Below are 18,402 nucleotides of genomic sequence, written 5' to 3'. Positions count from 1 at the left end.
TTTTATTTGAAGTTTTTGTCATTCGATTTTTTTTTTTTTGTATTTTTTAATCAGGCTCAGCTTAGGTGCCTTCGGTATGCCCAAAGAAGCCATTTTGCATCATTAGTTTGTCCATATAATTTTCCATACAAATATGGCAGCTGTCCATACAAAAATTATGCACGAAAATTCAAAAATCTGTATCTTTTGTTGGTATTTTTGATCGATTTGGTGTCTTCGCCAAAGTTGTAGGTATGGATAAGGACTACACTAAAAAAAAAAGAAACGGTAAAAAAAATTGGTGATTTTTAATTTCACTTTTTGTTACTAAAACTTGATTTGCAAAAAAAACCCTTTTTTATTTTTTTATTTTTTGATATGTTTTAGGGGACATCAAATGCCAACTTAACAAAAATTTCTAGGTTGTGCAAAAAAATCTTTTTACCTGGTTTTACATTTTTGAATCAATTTAGATTTCTTTCAAAAAATCGAAATTTTGTCGCAAAAATTTTTCAACTTAATTTTTCGATGTAAAATCAAATTTGAAATCATCAAAAGTTGTTTATTGTTTTTTGATAAAGTGCACCGTTTTCAAGTTAAAGCCATTTTTTGGGTAACTTTTTTGGAAATAGTCGCAGTTTTTTTTCAAATTACTGCACATGTTTGCCCATTTTTGAAAAACTGAGAAAATTCTCTATATTTTGCTTTTTTGAACATTGTTGGTACGACCCTTAGTTGCTGAGATATTGCCATGCAAAAGTTTAAAAACAGGAAAATTAGAAAACATAAGTCTCACCCAAACAACCCACAATTTTCAAACGTCGATATCTCAGCAACTAATGGTCCGATTTACAATGTTAAAAAAAATAAAAAAAGGGAAATTTTCCGATCTTTTCGAAAACAATATTTAAACAATTTTAAAATTTTCAAATTAAGACTAACATTTCAAAAGGGTGGCCCTTTTGAAATTTTAGAAAAAAATGTAACTTGATAATAGATTTTCTGATACATTTGGTGCTTTCAACAACGTTGTTGGTATTTGTTTGGACTTTCAGTGTAGTATAGTTATACTTAAAAAAATCATTTTCTTTTTGAGCTGCTTTCAACACAAACAAAAACTTACAAATTTGAGAATTTTGGAAATTCTCATTCTTGGAAATATTTTAGATTCCAAAAATACCATCTTTTAAGCTATGGCACAAGTTGGTAAAAATTAATTCGGCAGCAGGGTTCTCAGGTTGCCAGATACATCTGGGAATGCCAGAATGTTCAAGTGTCTATGACAGATATTGACAGATTTTGCCAGATTTTTCACTTTGTGCACATTTTCAATTAAGTTTTTTTATGAACGAATATGATTAAAAATCGAAAATTCAGAATTTTGAAGCCAAAATACAGTTAAACCATTCGAATTCCACAAACATTTGAATAAATTCATATTCTCTTTCTTTTCTTTCCCCTCCACCATTCGGATTTTGTCTGTCAGATTTTTCCAGATTTTTAATTGATACTTTGCCAGATTTTACTAACTTTGACATGGTAACCCTGTGTTCCTAATTTTCCCAAAAACAAAATGTTCAAAGACTGTGGAAAAAAGTCTAAAATTAGACAAATTTTATTTCTAGTTTTATATATCTATCAATGCAGATAAACGCATTACAAATTGTTTTTGGCTGATTACACTTCTATTCTAAATTTTTGAAGATCCCTGTAAAAAAAAATCTGCTTTTTCGGACCTATTTTGAAAAATATTTGCAACGACCAAAGCCTTATTTTTATAAATTCTCTGATTATTTGCAAATTTTTGATAGAATTGTGTATTAAGCATTTTTTGATCCTTTTTTGTTTCAGAATCCTGAAAGAGCCGAGGTACAAAAACTTTAAAAAATTCTGTCAGACATATTTTATATGTAAAATTAATTTTGCATCGAAAAGTACTTTACTGCCCCTGATCGCATAAATGTCCCATATGCATTTTCGACGATTTCGAGTTATTGATGCAGTTTGGTTCAAAAATGTGTGCTCTTTCAAAAGAGCCTATAACATCTAGTACTAGAAATCAAGAGGAAATCCAGTTTTTTCGCGAAAACTTAATACGTAGCCTTATTTATGAGACAAGCATATGGGACATTTATGCGAACATGGACAGTTTAGATCAAAAAATTTCACTACAGTAGAATAAAATGAATTTTAAATTCAAACATTTTTTTTTAATTTTGACTCAAATGTTTAACCAAATTCTTAAAACATTTTAACTGTCAAAAATTAATGAATGAATTCTAGATTAAATTTTCCTTAGGTCCTTAGGAAGATAGTCAAAGGAAACGCATGGTCAATAGGTAATGTTTTGCCTTCCTCACTGAGGTAAGGCTATAATCCTGCTCTAAAAATGAACTTTCTATTAAAAGTTCCTAGACCCACCTTCATGTATACATATCTACTCAGAATCGAAAACTGAACAAATGTCTGTGTGTGTATGTGTGTGTATGTGTGTGTGTATGTGTGTGTATGTATGTATGTGACCAAAATTCTCACTGAGTTTTCTCAGCACTGGCTGAACCGATTTTGATCGAACCAGTTGCATTCGACTTGGTTTAGGGTCCCATACATCGCTATTGAATTGTTTGAAGTTTCGATAAGTAGTTCAAAAGTTATGTATAAAAATGTGTTTTCACAAATACCCGGATCTCACTTAAATGTATGTAAACTATGTCCGGATCCATCATCCGACCCATCGTTGGTTAGGTAATTGAAAGGCCTTTCCAATGAGTACAAAACATTGAAGATCTGGGAACCCTGTCTCGAGTTATGACCACTTAAGTGATATTTATGTACTTTTTTGAAGCCGGATCTCACATAAATGTATGTAAACTATGTCCGGATCCATCATCCGACCCATCGTTGATTAGGTAATTGAAAGGCCTTTCCAATGAGTCCAAGACATTGAAGATCTGGGAACCCTGTCTCGAGTTATGACCACTTAAGTGATATTTATGTACTTTTTTGAAGCCGGATCTCACTTAAATGTTTGTAAACTATGTCCAGATCCATCATCCGACCCATCGTTGGTTAGGTAATTGAAATGCCTTTCCAATGAGTCTAAAACATTGAAGATCTGGGAACCCTGTCTCGAGTTATGCCCACTTAAGTGATATTTATATACTTTTTTGAAGCCGGATCTCACTTAAATGTATGTAAACTATGTCCGGATCCATCATCCGACCCATCGTTGATTAGGTAATTGAAAGGCCTTTCCAATGAGTCCAAGACATTGAAGATCTGGGAACCCTGTCTCGAGTTATGACCACTTAAGTGATATATTTGTACTTTTTTGATGCCGGATCTCACTTAAATGTATGTAAACTATGTCTGGATCCGTCATCCGACCCATCGTTGGTTAGGTAATTGAAAGGCCTTTCTAATGAATCCAAGACATTGAAGATCTGGCATCCCTGTCTCGAGTTATGACCACTTAAGTGATATTTATGTACTTTTTTGAAGCCGGATCTCACTTAAATGTATGTAAACTATGCCCGGATCCATCATCCGACCCATCGTTGATTAGGTAATTGTAAGGCCTTTCCAATGAGTCCAAAACATTGAAGATCTGGGAACCCTGTCTCGAGTTATGACCACTTAAGTGATATTTATGTACTTTTTTGAAGCAGGATCTCACTTAAATGTATGTAAACAATGTCCGGATCCATCATCCGACCCATCGTTGGTTAGGTAATTGAAAGGCCTTTCTAATGAGTCCAAGACATTGAAGATCTGGCAACCCTGTCTCGAGTTATGACCACTTGAGTGATATTTATGTACTTTTTTGAAGCCGGATCTCACTTAAATGTATGTAAACTATGTGCGGATCCATCATACGACCCATCGTTAGTTAGGTAATTGAAAGGCCTTTCCAAAGAGTCCAAAACAATGAAGATCTGGCAACCCTGTCTCGAGTTATGACCACTTAAGTGATATTTATGTACTTTTTTGAAGCCGGATCTCACTTAAATGTATGTAAACTATGCCCGGATCCATCATCCGACCCATCGTTGATTAGGTAATTGTAAGGCCTTTCCAATGAGTCCAAAACATTGAAGATCTGGGAACCCTGTCTCGAGTTATGACCACATAAGTTATACATTGTGTCTTTTTTTTCTGGATCTAAAAAAATATGAAACCACTCATATACTCATTTTTGGTAAAAAGTGAGGAAGGCATCAACCACATAGGTGGATTAAGTTTTTTTTTTATTAAGTTTGAAAAAAGATCGTTCGATTTTTAAGAAATTTTGTTCTATGGATGATATTGACTTTTTCCAAACAGTTGTTGATTTGCAATTATTCTTAGAATTAGAAATGTTTATTATTTAAGGTTTTGGAAAAGTCAATGAAAAGTTGGGAATCAGGAAATAGGATTTGAGTGGCCACCCTGATTTTAAATAGTTTACAATAGATTGTACCAGTTTTGTCAATGAAAATTGTGATTTGAAGTTATTTTTTCGCCCCCTGAATTTATGGGGATTTTTTTATAAAAATTTGAATTGATTTTACTGTAAAAAAAACCCATTGCCAATCAAGGAGCGAGTTGTGGCGCTATAACCACGGCAAATAGTGTCCAGGGCATTCGTGGAAATACAATGTCCCATCCCAGAGGGTCCCGGAGTACCAAATCTTCTTAGCATGGTGCTCCCAACGAATACAAACAAATCTCGGAGCGTATGGTGGTGTGTCCCCACGCATCTTCCTCCCCAGTCGATTCAGAATTGTGTTGTTGTTCGAACACTCAGTGCTCAAACTCAACCCAATTACGAGTCATCTCTGCGATACGGCTTTACGCAGTAGGCCTGGCCGCTTTAACGCTTGTGATGTTTCAATGCATTCCGATGCAATGGCGCACTACAAATGTTAATAAATGACAAGAAGAGTGCTAGGCGTCATCTAACCTAAGGCACTCTCCAGGATCCCTTCGAAAGATTGGCTGCGCTAGGGTCTGATAAGATTAGATTTAGAAAACCCATTGCCAATCAAGATACCAAAACTTCGAACATCACAGCGAGGAGAGGTGTCAAAAGTACCACGGCAATTATCATTTCAACGCTTCGCGAAAGAGTTCTCCCCTGTGTGAGTCAGTCAGTCAGTTTTCGTTTAATGGGCCAACCCAACCATCACCAGAACAGAAACAAATGCCAGCAGCGGAGGATAGTTGTAAATTTTAATTGTCACCCATCAACGTGGATTTTACTTGGCTGAGCAGTGATGGTGGTGTTAAGCTTATCATCGCTTCGACAGCCGAACTCTCGACGGAAAACAGCCCAGGTTGGCACGCACTTATTAATGACTGTGGCGCGGTTTTTCAGGGAAAATTGATGGCAATAATCGTTGGTGTTGTTTTGCCGGCGAAAAATGTGGCAATTTGGGCTAATGAGAATGGGTGTTGGCGAAAATTCGTGATGTTTTGCGTTGATTAATTTTGAATGGCTTTAAAATAAAATCTTCAGTGACAGATATCTCGTTAAAACGGCATCCAAGAATAATTTAAACCAGCGACAATTAAAAACATTTCATCTTCATTGACCTTCTCCGATGGGTGAAAGAGTCTGGAAAACTGGAACAAAATCGATTCGCGACTGCATAAAATTAAAAGCATTCGCGTTGTTATTCAATTCAAATTATCATTCGGAAACGATAGCGCCCCGAAAGGAAAGGATAGCAACGATTCATTAATATTCATATTTTCCTATTAGTGCAACCGGAGAGAGCGAAAATCGATGCTTCCGAGGAAGATTTTTTTTTTTTTTTGCTTCGCCGAGTTCGAATTCAATTGCATATCAATTAAAACCGATTGTTATTTCTGCACTGGTTTCCCCGTTCGCGAAAGCGCGATCATTACCGACGATGAATATTCATGCAAAAAACAGTCATTAATCCATTGTACCCCAAACTCCCCAAACAAGAAGAAAGGAAATATTTGTCCTGGAAATATTTGCTCTTCCGCTGTGCTGCCAACTAAGCGAGTAATTTGCAGTGCAGCCAAGTTTTCCTTCTTGGAGGAAAAAAAGCTAAACAGTAAACTTTTTCGTCAAAACGGAAGTCAACCCGTCTCACGTCGCCACGTTGGAAAATTTTTCAAACAATTGAAATTTCACCCAAGAATCTGAGAAGGGAGCAAAATTTACACGGTAACGACGACGACGATAAAGAAATGCGAAAGGAAAATTTTCTTTTTCCACACATCAGCCCAGAATTGGCAGGATGTTTGCTTTGTACATCCGAGAGAGAGCCAGGATCCTTTTAATCTTTGCACGCGCGCGGCAGATGCAATGATGATGAGAAGATGCTGCCTGTGGAATTGTCTGATGAACAAGAGAGGGTTCAGGTTCAAGCAGTAGCAATGAGATCACTTACATATTTCATGCATGCGAAGAAAAACTTTGCCCTTTCGCGAGTTTTTCACCCCCTCCCCCAAGCAAGAATGAGAAGAAGGGTAATTATTTGACAGCCAGCAGCGGAAAACAAAAACTTGTGCTTGTGGATTTTTTTTTCCGGGAGGTTTTTCTCCCCCCCACATGGGGTAATTTTTAACCATCATCAAAGCGATGTCAAGTGGTAATGTCTTATTACTGATGGGGAGGGGAGACAAAAAACTTTGTGACAATCTACCCATCTAATATTTGGGATGTTCTCAACCCGAAAGAACAACACACTATCAGATTCAATTAAGCTGGGGGAGGTACGGAAAAATGCTATGACTGATGAACATTTCAGTATAATAATATAGTGCATACACATTTTGAAAACAAAAATATGGAAAGGCTTAGCAAGATTTAAAAAAATATTTAAATTTCATGCGAACTTAGAAGGTTTTTGCCTGAAAACGTATAACAGAAACAAACAAAGAATGTTAAAAATCATATTTGGTCACTGTTTTTTTTAAAATTTAAATTTATTTTAGTGAAATATTCGCAGTTTTTCAATTTTTAAAAATAGTGACCATGAGTGACCATTTCCAAAAATATATTTTTTTTGAAAAGTTCAGAAAATTTGCTATAAAATTGTCTAAGAGACATTAAGGATTGGACCTCGGGTTGCTGAGATAGAGCCGCTTTAAGAAAAAGAAACACGAAAATTGAAGTTTTCTAAATCTCACCAAAACAACCCACCATTTTCTAATATCGATATCTCAGCAACTAATGATCCGATTTTCAGTGTTAATACATGAAACATTCGTGAACTTTTCCGAACTATTCGAAAAAAATATTTTGAAATTTTTTAAATCAAGACTAACAATTTAAAAGGGCTAAACATTGAATATTACGCCCATTTAAAATGCTACTCGTGATTTAAAAAATTTCAAAATATTTTTTTCGAAAAGATCGGATTTCACGAATGTTTCATGTATTAACATTGAAAATCGGACCAGTAGTTGCTGAGATATCGACATTAGAAAATGGTGGGTTGTTTTGGTGAGATTTAGAAAACTTCAATTTTCGTGTTTCTTTTTCTTAAAGCGGCTCTATCTCAGCAACCCGAGGTCCAATCCTTAATGTCTCTTAGACAATTTTATAGCAAATTTTCTGAACTTCTCAAAAAAAAATATTTTTGGAAATGGTCACTCCAGTCACTATTTTTAAAAATTGAAAAACTGCAAATATTTCACTAAAATCATACTTTCGGTGGCTATATCTTGAAAACGGAGCCCTTTATCAAAAAATTTGTAAAATACTTTTCGATTGCAAATTCAATTTTGCATTAAAAAATAATGTCAAACTTGTTTTTGCACGAATCTTCGATTTTTTTCCAAAAATCACTATTTTTTCAAAATTTCATAACTCGGCGGCAGATTTTTTGACCATGTTTCTCTATTACTCAAAATTGGCCGATTTTTGTCCCCTAAAACATATCAAAAAATCTCGAAAATCAAAAATACTTATTTTAGGAAATTGAGTTTTAGTGAAAAAAAAATTGAATAAAAAATCTGCAATTTATTTCCCGTGTGCCTATTTTTTTCTCAAAGTCCTCAATAATACCTACAACTTTGCCGAAGACACCAAATCGATCAAAAGTACACTCAAAAGTTACAGCTGTTTCATACCATTTTTGTATGAACAGCAGCCAAAATTGTATGAAGACTTGTATGGGTGAACCAATGACGCAAAATAGCTTATTTGGTCATAGGGAAGGCCCTCACAAAGTTTGAGCCAAATCAAAAAATACAAATAAAATCCATTTCCGGTTTTGGTAGAGAATTGCTAAATGGTTAAAAAAAACCTTTTTGAATGTTTGGGGTTGATTTGAATTTTGGAAAAAAAGAATATTCGTGAGATCGTAAAATTTCACGATCTTTAAAAAAATTAACATTTTAGTTAAATTTTTTAATAGTAATATTGTGTATACATTATTACAGTTATGCTTTTTTCAAAAAAAAATCTAAATGTCATTGAAATTATGATAAAAAATACCTTACGTCTTTTTCCGATCTGCAGTCTCAAAAATCTTTTTTTTTATATTTTGTAGTGCGTCACGTTTCAAAAGAAAGTTCATTAGTTGGGCTATTAATGTCAAATATGTTGTGGTCCGAAAAAACAAGCTGAATATTTGAAAAAGTCCTATGAATTTTTCAATTGCTTTTTTGATGGTCTCGGGACCAAAACTCTCAAATTTGATGTTTACATAACATATCCAAAAATTGCGAACAATCCATTGTTTTAGATAAAACATTCAAATCATGATTCAAAACGTATCAATCAAAAAATGTTGATACCCAATCGGAATGTGCAATCGCTGTATTCCGAATCATTTATGGTTGTTATTTTTATTCTGTAATATTTTATGTTTTATAAAAATCTTCAAGAAAACAGATGACACCTGGGTTTGAAAATGTTGCTTACTAATATTTTCAAAAATGGAAGTTTTATCAATAAAAACATCATCTAAAAACATTGGAACAAAACCTGAATCCAAAAAAATAATGCATATTTAAAAAAATATTTATATAATTCAATATTTGGGTTAAGCCAGAATGAGATGCCTTAATAAAAATAATTTAAAAGTTCAACGAAATTAACAAAAATGAATTTGCAAAATGGGTGCTGAAAAGTTAGACATTTCAGCACTTGTATTGAAAAATAACATTTTGTTTTTGGATGTTTTGATTTTTAACGGACATTTAGTTCAAAATTCTGTGTAAAGGGCGTTTTTCGGAATCGCAAAAAAATCTTCTTTTTACAACTTTCTGCTTAAACTACTATTATGTGCTTTTTTTGTCGATTGTAAAACATGTTTAGAAATAATGATAAAATATCCCGTGCAATTTGCAAATGCAATGCTCGGACAAGTTTTGATGTGATTTTGAAGAAAATTTTTATGGTTTACATAAAATGTGAAAAACACCCAAAAATCGATAAAGCGAGTGAATATTAGAAGAAAAAACAGCAAATAGGCAAAACATTATAATTGGAATTTGTAGAAAAAGCCTGAAACTACCATTTAAAAATTACAAAACATAAAAATACCTAATTGAATGAAGATAACCATAACACATGAAAAGTAATCTTTTGCAGAACTGAAGTTGCTCAGAATGAACTCCTTAACACGCAAAAATATAAATCTTCGGTATAAAATGGGATTGTAAAGGGTTCTCAAACGTTAACAATATTTTTAGATTCATAGTCTCACTAATACTCTTTTTTTCCTTAAATATTTGTCAAACTCAACCTATTATCTCTTATTTCGAAATTATTAGGCTTTAAAAATCTTATTTAATAAAAAATGAAGAAAAAAAAATTCTAAGTTTTTTTTAATTTCCGATTGTTTTTTTTTTTTTTTGTATTTTAGTTGACCTTAAAAAAAAAGTTTTGCAGCAAAGTTATTCGAACTACGAAACGGAATTTTTCATTTTTGAACAGAATGTATTTTTTTATGTGAGACTTTAAATACTTGTGTCTCTGATTGAGATGATAAAACTAAAATTTATGTTAAGTGAACTATTTGATTCCTGATCGTAATTATGCAATTTTGATGAAACAACAAAGCAATTTTATTATAATATTCTTGTGTGTAAAATCAGTTCAGGTTACGAAAAACTGGATCGTCAAACTTTTGATAATACGAAACAACCGTTGAACAGGAGAGAATCTCTGTATAGCGCGAAAAACATTCCGAAAATGTGAAAATTATTCCAAACTGCATAATCAGAGCGCGTAAAGAAGCGCCAACGCCGAGAGGATCAAACACGGCTCAAAAATGTACCTCTCAGCAGCAGCCTCATCATCGTCAGGAGGTCCTTTCAGATTTCTGGCAAAAGGTTGACGCAAGCAAAGGTTAGCTCCACCTCCACGGAAAAAGCAAAGAAAAAACGAGTGATATTGATTCAAGTCCCCCTTCCCCCCTCTGGAGAGTGGAGGTGCCGACAGGGAAAACCACACCAATCAACCAACCACGAAGCCCTCGACGACGACGGCTCCACTTCCACAGAGTGAAAGTGTTAATTTAAAAACTTTATAAAAGTATTAAAATTCATTTCGGTATCAAGATTCGTGCTTTGCGTGCTGCTTGTCGATGATATTTTCCTCCTTGACTTTTTTCCCCCGTGTTTCGCCACCCTCTCTTGACAGTGAAAGGGGAAAATCACCCAAATTTACCTGGCGTAAAAATGAGCGAAAGACGTTTCGCAACTCTTTTTATGATATTGGCACTCTATCTCGCTCTGGCGCAGCATCACTTTCACCCCCTTCTGAAGGTGGCCGTACACACTCATTTACCGAGCACCACCAAGAAGAAGTAGAAGACGACGATGGTTGGGTTATAATTGCGTGATTTTTGCCACCGGGCTTCTCCGCCGAGGTGGGTGTCGATGTCAGCAAATTTTGGATTTTTATTAAAATATGTAAATGTAATTTTTATGATTATTATTGGATTATTTAAAACAGAGCGTAATTAGTTCGGTGTTTGTACTTATAGGTAAACGGCAGCCAGTCAGAGCAGAGCCAACATCAAAAACAGTAGTTTGGTTGATGAACGCGGAGCACTCTGCGTGGTTGTGGAATTCGTAATGGGAATTAGCATTTTTCTTCATTAAGAAGTGCAAATGCTGAATACAAATTTTCGAACGTTCAATAATCCTGCAAAGCTAAAATCATTTTATTTCATTTTTTAATAATTTACTTGTTGATTTAAAAATCATTAGATAGATTGACCCTATTATTCAGCTGAGAAATCAACGATTATGATTGAAACATAATCTAAACATTCAAAATTATGCCCTTTTAAAATGTTTGTCTTGGTTTAAAAATTTAGAAAATATTTTTTTTCGAAAAGATCGGAAAATTTAACAAATGTTTCATATTGTAACATTGAAAATCAGAACATTAGTTGCTGAGATATCGACATTAGAAAATGGTGGGTTGTTTGGGTGAGACCTAGAAAACATCAATTTTCCTGTTTTTAAACCTTGGCATGGCAATATCTCAGCAACCAAAGGTCGTATCAATAATGCAAAAATACAGAAAATTTTCTCAATTTTTCAAAAATATTTTTTTCAAAGGTGGGCAAACATGTGCATTAATTTAAAAAAAATAAAAACTGAAACCATTTTCAAAAATTCACCTAAAACTGGATTTAACTTGAAAACGGTGCACTTTATCAAAATTTCACTAAAGTACTTTGTAGTTGCAAATTTGATTTGACTTCGAAAAATGAAGTTAAAAATTTTTTGCGACCAATACTTATATTTTTTTGAAAAAAACAGTATTGATTCAAAAAATCATAACTCGGTCAAAGATTTTTTGCACAACCTGGAAATTTCTGAATATTTGGCATTTGATGTCCTCTAAAACATATGAAAAAATAGTGTTTTTTGCAAATCAAGTTTTAGTGAAAAAATCACCAAATTTTTTTTACCGTGTATCATTTTTTCCAGTGTAGTCCGTATCCATACCTACAACTTTGCCGAAGACACCAAATCGATCAAAAAATTCTTTCAAAAGATACTGATTTTTGAATTTTCATACATCATTTTTGTATGGACAGCTGTCAAATTTTATGGAAAATTATATGGACAAACTAATGATGCAAAATGGCTTCCTTGGGCGTACCGAAGGCACCAAAAAAGTTTCAGCCAGATTACAAAAATATAGATTACAAGAATACAAAAATTAAAATTGAAGAAAATATACCGATTTCGTAGAGAATTTCTCTATAACAAATAATTCATTTTAATTTGTTCAGCCCATTAAAAAAATATCACAAATGTTTGTTTCTCGAATATCAAACTCAACATTTAACATTTTCAAACAAAAAACGTCGACTTCTATCAAAAATTTGGATTGTACCAGTTCTTTTATTCAATATTCCCTGAACTATACCGTTCAGACTCGATTATCCGAAGGCCTTGGCCAAATTTCACTTTGGACAATCGAAACATCAACAAAAATTGTTGTATTATTTTTTATTGTTGAGCTTAAATGATAAATGAAGTGATTTAGAATGTTTTAATCCAAGATGGTGGTGCTGAAATATTGAAAATATGCATTTTGTTATTTTATTTGACTAAAATGAGGTCGCAGAACTTTGATGTTAAAAGTAAGAAAATAAAAAATACGAAAAAAAAATCTTGTTTGTGATTCGATTATCCGAAGTCCCATACAAACCTTAGAATAATCGAACTTCGGATATTCGAGTCTGGACTGTATTAAAAAAATATGTTCCAATAACAATTTTACATGACTTTTTTTAATAAAATAAAAATGTAAAAAACAATCCATGGGATCAACATCTCCATTTAAAAAAAAATGTTGCAAATTGCATTACACACCAGTACAGTTGTTTAAATATCTTAGTTTTGAACATATTTTTTTTGATGATAATAGCTTTCAACAATTCACAATTAAAAAAAAAGTTCAATTATACTAAAAATTATCATCAACGCAGCAAAACGTATTCCAAAATACTTTTCAGTTTACGGCCCTTCAATTTGCCGCAATTTTTTTATTTTTTCAAAAGATATTATTTTGCGAAAACCATTTTTTTTTTTTTTTGCAAAAGCCGAGTTTAAAAAATGGCGTTTTTATTAGTGTAACTTTTATTTTCTGAGATGTCCTCAGCCATATCTACAACTTAATTGATCAGCTGCCAAATTGGAAGGAGACTTGTATGATAGAACTAATGATGCAAAATGTGTTCTGTGGTTAAAAAAAATACACACAAAGTTTCATCCAAATCAAAAAATACAAAAAAAATAAAAATAAGATTGCAAAAAAGCGCCTTTTTGGAAAATATTCTTTTTTCTAAGTTGTTATGCCATAAACAAACGCAATGGCGTTGAAAGAGAAAATAAAAAAATAAAAAAATCTTTCCTCCTTTAAAAAAACTAAAAAAGGAAATTTCATCATTCGAAATTATTGCGAAATTATATCAAACTGAAAGACTAAACTAAAAATAATCCAACTTAATTACTGTATTTCCTGTTCTCTATTTAACGAACGAGAACAACTTCCTCGAAATCGCGTAAGTCCATGTACATAAATAACTCGACTAATATTAACCCGTACCACAGCGGTTCAACTTTGCACAATTCTCCCGCTCTAACCCAGTCTTCTCAAACTTGGTTGTATTTACCTTCGATACCTATACACACATACGACTTATTTTTCCGCCGTTCTCGTTCCCAGAAAACTCAGCTCCGCATCCCCCGAGATCCGGAAAATTATGAACTTTCCCGCGCGGCTAGCAAACAACTCCTTTTTCCACACCCCCGAAAAAAGTCAAACACCCACGCTTGCCCGAAAAACGCAAATAAATCGAAAAGTTTCCGGAATTTCCAACATGTATTTTGCATTTTCTTCAAATTAATTTAGAAATTTAAATGTAAATAAAAATCTATAAACATTGCGCGCCGCTATAATCCTTTGGCACTGCTGGGGGAAAAAGGGACGAAAGTGACGCCACTTTTCCCGCGGATGCTAGTCGATTGTGTTATTTGCTACCAACGTTGGAGATGTTGGATGCTTTTTGCCGGGTTAACATAGCTTGTACATTTGGGCAATCGCCTGCCGACACCCAAGGACCCAAATACACACACGCACACACACATACGTGGACTTACATTCTCGCGCCACGGAACCGCAACCGAAATCGTCATCGTCTCCAAAGGGTTTGGGGTTTTTCTGGCGTTGGTGGCAGGGTGTCGACTAAAACATATACAGATTGATGCCTTTCTAAAAAAATGTTCTGTCTTAAGATTTTAAACAAAACTATATTGAAAAAGTTCGTAATTTTACACGGTCCACAATCCTTCTAACTCAAAGCGAAACATGCTTGAGGATACCGTGGAGAATTTACCTTATCATCTTAAAAAAGTGAAGCATCTAAAATTAACGTCATCCCAATCCTCTATCCTTGGACGAGCTGCGATGTTATGGAGAGGTCTTTTAAGACACAATAAAACATAAGTACAAAAATACAAAAATGGCAAAAAAGACAAAAATGACAAAAATGACAAAATGACAAAAATGACAAAAATGACAAAAATGACAAAAATGACAAAAATGACAAAAATGACAAAAATGACAAAAATGACAAAAATTACAAAAATGACAAAAATGACAAAAATGACTAAAATGACTAAAATGACTAAAATGACAAAAATTACAAAAATGACAAAAATGACAAAAATTACAAAAATTACAAAAATTACAAAAATTACAAAAATTACAAAAATGACAAAAAATTACAAAAATTACAAAAATTACAAAAATTAAAAAAATTACACAAATTACAAAAATTACAAAAATTACAAAAATTACAAAAATTACAAAAATTACAAAAATTACAAAAATTAAAAAAATTACAAAAATTACAAAAATTACAAAAATTACAAAAATTAAAAAAAATACAAAAATTACAAAAATTACAAAAATTACAAAAATTACAAAATTACAAAAATTACAAAAATTACAAAAAATACAAAAATTAACAAAAACTACAACAATATTCAGGAAAGGATAGACTAAGATAACTTTAAACTATTCTTTACACGGTGTGTTTTCTGGGCAACCTTAAGGAGAAAAAATAGTCATCACTGCTTTTAAAAGTATCTTATAGGAATTTTTCTCAGCTTTCCAATGCTTCTAAGAGCGAAATGTTTCATCGGAAAATTTCTGAGATATCTTTATTTTAAGTTTTTTTCTTTTAAAATCCTTGATCATTTATTGGAAACTTTTTAATAACGGTCCAGGAAACTTGTAAAATGATGTGTTTCATGTGTATTTTACTGACCAAAATGTGCAAAATAAGTCAAGAAACAACTTTGTAAAAGGTTGTAAACCGCTAAACATTTTGAAAATTAAGTTTTAACCGAATATTGAAAATGTGGGATTTATTCAAATAATAAAATAATAAAACCGTATTGAAATATTATTTTTATAAGAACAAATAAATTATTACATAATTGTTGTGTACAAATAACACCGGTCTGCTCTGATTCAGCTTGATATTAGCTGATACAACCGAAATTTCTACAGGTTTGAGATTGATAGGGTATTACAAGATTTTTATGAATAAATATCATATTTCCTTAATCAAACACTAGCTAGTTGCATGGATACAAAACATGTTTTGTACTCGAAATCATACTGCAAATTACTGTTGCTAGCTTTAAGAGAATTACTTTTCATTAGTATGAAATAATTGTTTCAGTTTTTTTTGCATTAAATGATCAAGGAATTAGCAATATTTTAGAAGTCTCATCTTCAATCTCATCTTAAAAAATTATATATGTCTTGATTTTTGTTCGAATAGTTTGGAAAGAAAGTTTCTGTTAGATTTTTTTGTTAAAATACTATTTAATTTTTGTTCAAACAAAAATAAATGTTTGTGATGGTGTTTTCAGAATTCTGAATTGGAAGACTCGAGTTTAATTGCTACTTTTAAGTGCATTTTCTACAGAAATCATTTTATAAAATTTTATCTTTATTTTATACTCATGAAAATATGGCTTTTGAAGTTTGCTACAGTAATATGTAGTACATTTTCGATTTCAAATCATGTTTGTATTTATGTTCCTGGTTAATGTTTGCTTAAGAAAATATCAAATTAATTCATTAAAATAAGATATAATACCACTAACAATCACAAACCTGCCAAAGTTTCGGTTGAACAAGCTAAATCAAAGTAGACACGTGATATTTGTACTCAAAAAATATGTTATTATCAAATAATTCTTGTAAAAAATACATTTTTACACTGTTCTATGATTTTAATTTCTGAATAAATCCTATTTATTCAAAAACTTAGACAGAACATAATTTTCAAAATGTTTAGCGGTTTGCAACCTTCTACAAAGTTGTTTCTTGTCTTACTCCTCAAAATGTGCAAACATTTTGATGAGTTAATGACTCATAAAACACATCATTTGATTAGTTTTCTGAACTGTTAGTATAAAGTTTCCAATAAATAATAAAGGAATTTAAAACCAAAAAACTTAAAATAGAGATATCTCAGAAATTTCCCGATGAAACATTTCGCTTTTAGAAGCATTGGAAAGCTGAGAAAATTTCCTATAAGACACATTTGAAAGTGGCGATGACTATTTTTTCCTGATAAGGTTGTTCTGGAAAACACGTCGTGCTTTAGTTGAAAAATCATTCAAACCGGAGAGAAAAAAAATCCGTCGACGTGCCAACCGAGCTACGTCGCTATGGAAGGAAATCAATGCGTTTTTTTATGTTAGCTAAATTGTGATTTTATTGAGCTATTTTCTCAAAGTAGATTTTTTAAACAGCTCTCACCCTGCTTCCGCGTGTGCTTCCAACGCTCAACGCAACCAAATGTAAGGATTTGTGTGCGCGGCGCTATTTAGGCTGCCTCCCCCGGCCGCGCTCCGAACCGAATCGGGAGTGCAAATATGAATTGGGTCGGTTTTTCGCGCTAGCAAGGCCTGAAACAGCTTCACAGGTAGAACGGTAGGCCTCTCCGCCGATGAGTGCGCGCGGCTAATTGTAACCGTGAGTAGTTGCATTGCAAACGCCCCGTCGTTTAGAAGAGGGCAAACATCACGGGGAAGGTGTGTGTGGTTTTTCGCGCTTTTCCGACCAAACTTTATGAGATCAGAGAAAAACGGAAAATGGGTTGGTGGGGTGGGGGGGGGATTGTTGTTTGTGATTGCGGTGTGGTCCTGTGTGGGGCCTATCGTCATTTTGTGCATTTTCTTGGGCGATTTTAGGAAAAGACACGAACTTTCGATTAGCGACAGATGGAGCTGATTTTAAAACTGAAGGTTCATGACATTTTGAAGACCTCATAAGGAATTTCACTCTTTCTTTTCAGCTCCTACAACCTGGACGAGCACCTTTTCAACGAGAACGCCAATCTGGAGATCCTGCAGATTCGGTGGCATCCGGCCTCGCCCACCGACTCCCACATCCTGGCCCTGCTTTCGGACAACTCGATTCGGTACGGTTTTTGTCGTTTACTCAACACCCTCGTCAGCGAGGTTTTTCGGTTTTGAGCCGCTAGGATCATTCACTCTGGGGGTCGTGTTAATTTATAAGATACATTCCCGCGCCAGGACTATTACGGTTTGTGTCCTCTCGTATGCGACAAGACTTGTTTGCTCTCTAACCAGCATGAAAAGCCTAGGTCCTCATTTTCTCATTACTCCCAGGGAAGAGCAGTTCCTGCTGGGCTGGGCTTGGGCTAGGGCTAGGCTACTCCGTCTAGTCTGTCACGGTTGACCTAACCTCAAAAACCCCTCCGACCGCGGTCAACACCGTGGTCGTCGTCGTTTTCAATAATACCGCCTCTGATCCAGTTCCAAGGCTCAGACGACACGAAAAAGAGGAGAACCCCGGCCACAGAATCGCCACCATAAATATCAGAGCGGCCAACGCGGCCACCGAAACGACAAGAACAGCGTCGTCAAGTGGGTTCCCCGGACAGATTGTGTTCTTCGACTGCTTTCCCCTCCCTCCCTTCTAATCCCGCCGTACTGATGACGCTGAATTCAGAGGGGCAATAATAATCAACATTCTTCTTGTTCGTCGTTCTTCCCAGGGTGTACGACGTGGACGCGCTGCGCCATGTGTGGCGTGTTGGTCCTTCGCCGTCGCTGGTCAACGGTGGCGCCGTCGCCACCACCTCAACCAAGGCGCCCCTCAGCACGTCCTCGCCGACGACCAGGTCTACCGCGAAGCTGGCCTATCTGAGCAGCCTCGGCGATACGGCCGTTGATTTTGACATCGCACCGCCACGTGTGGTCAGCGGTGAAGCTGACCTGACGACGACGACCACGCTGGAGGACACTTCTTATTCCACGACAGGCGGTGGGCATGTGAGTATGGGGTCACTCGTTTGATGGGGATGAGATATTTTTTTTTGTTGCGCGTTCCTGGTTTCATAAATCAAAGGCTCACACCTTGAGTAGAGAATC

At 34.3% G+C, this 18,402-nt stretch overlaps 1 protein-coding gene across 1 annotated transcript in view; it reads left to right on the top strand.

Annotated features, from left to right (window-relative positions):
- LOC6044719 (nuclear pore complex protein Nup88) overlaps positions 1–18,402 on the top strand; it is a 110,792-nt gene that overhangs the window by 86,078 nt on the left and 6,312 nt on the right. The window contains exons 3-4 of the mRNA XM_038263645.1: positions 17,301–17,426; positions 18,027–18,303. Coding sequence (XP_038119573.1) covers positions 17,301–17,426; positions 18,027–18,303 — 403 coding nt within the window. The remainder of the gene's footprint in view (positions 1–17,300; positions 17,427–18,026; positions 18,304–18,402) is intronic.

This window comes from Culex quinquefasciatus, chromosome 3, assembly GCF_015732765.1.
Source record: "Culex quinquefasciatus strain JHB chromosome 3, VPISU_Cqui_1.0_pri_paternal, whole genome shotgun sequence".
NCBI lineage: Eukaryota > Metazoa > Arthropoda > Insecta > Diptera > Culicidae > Culex > Culex quinquefasciatus.
This window is presented reverse-complemented; position numbering and strand designations above follow the sequence as displayed.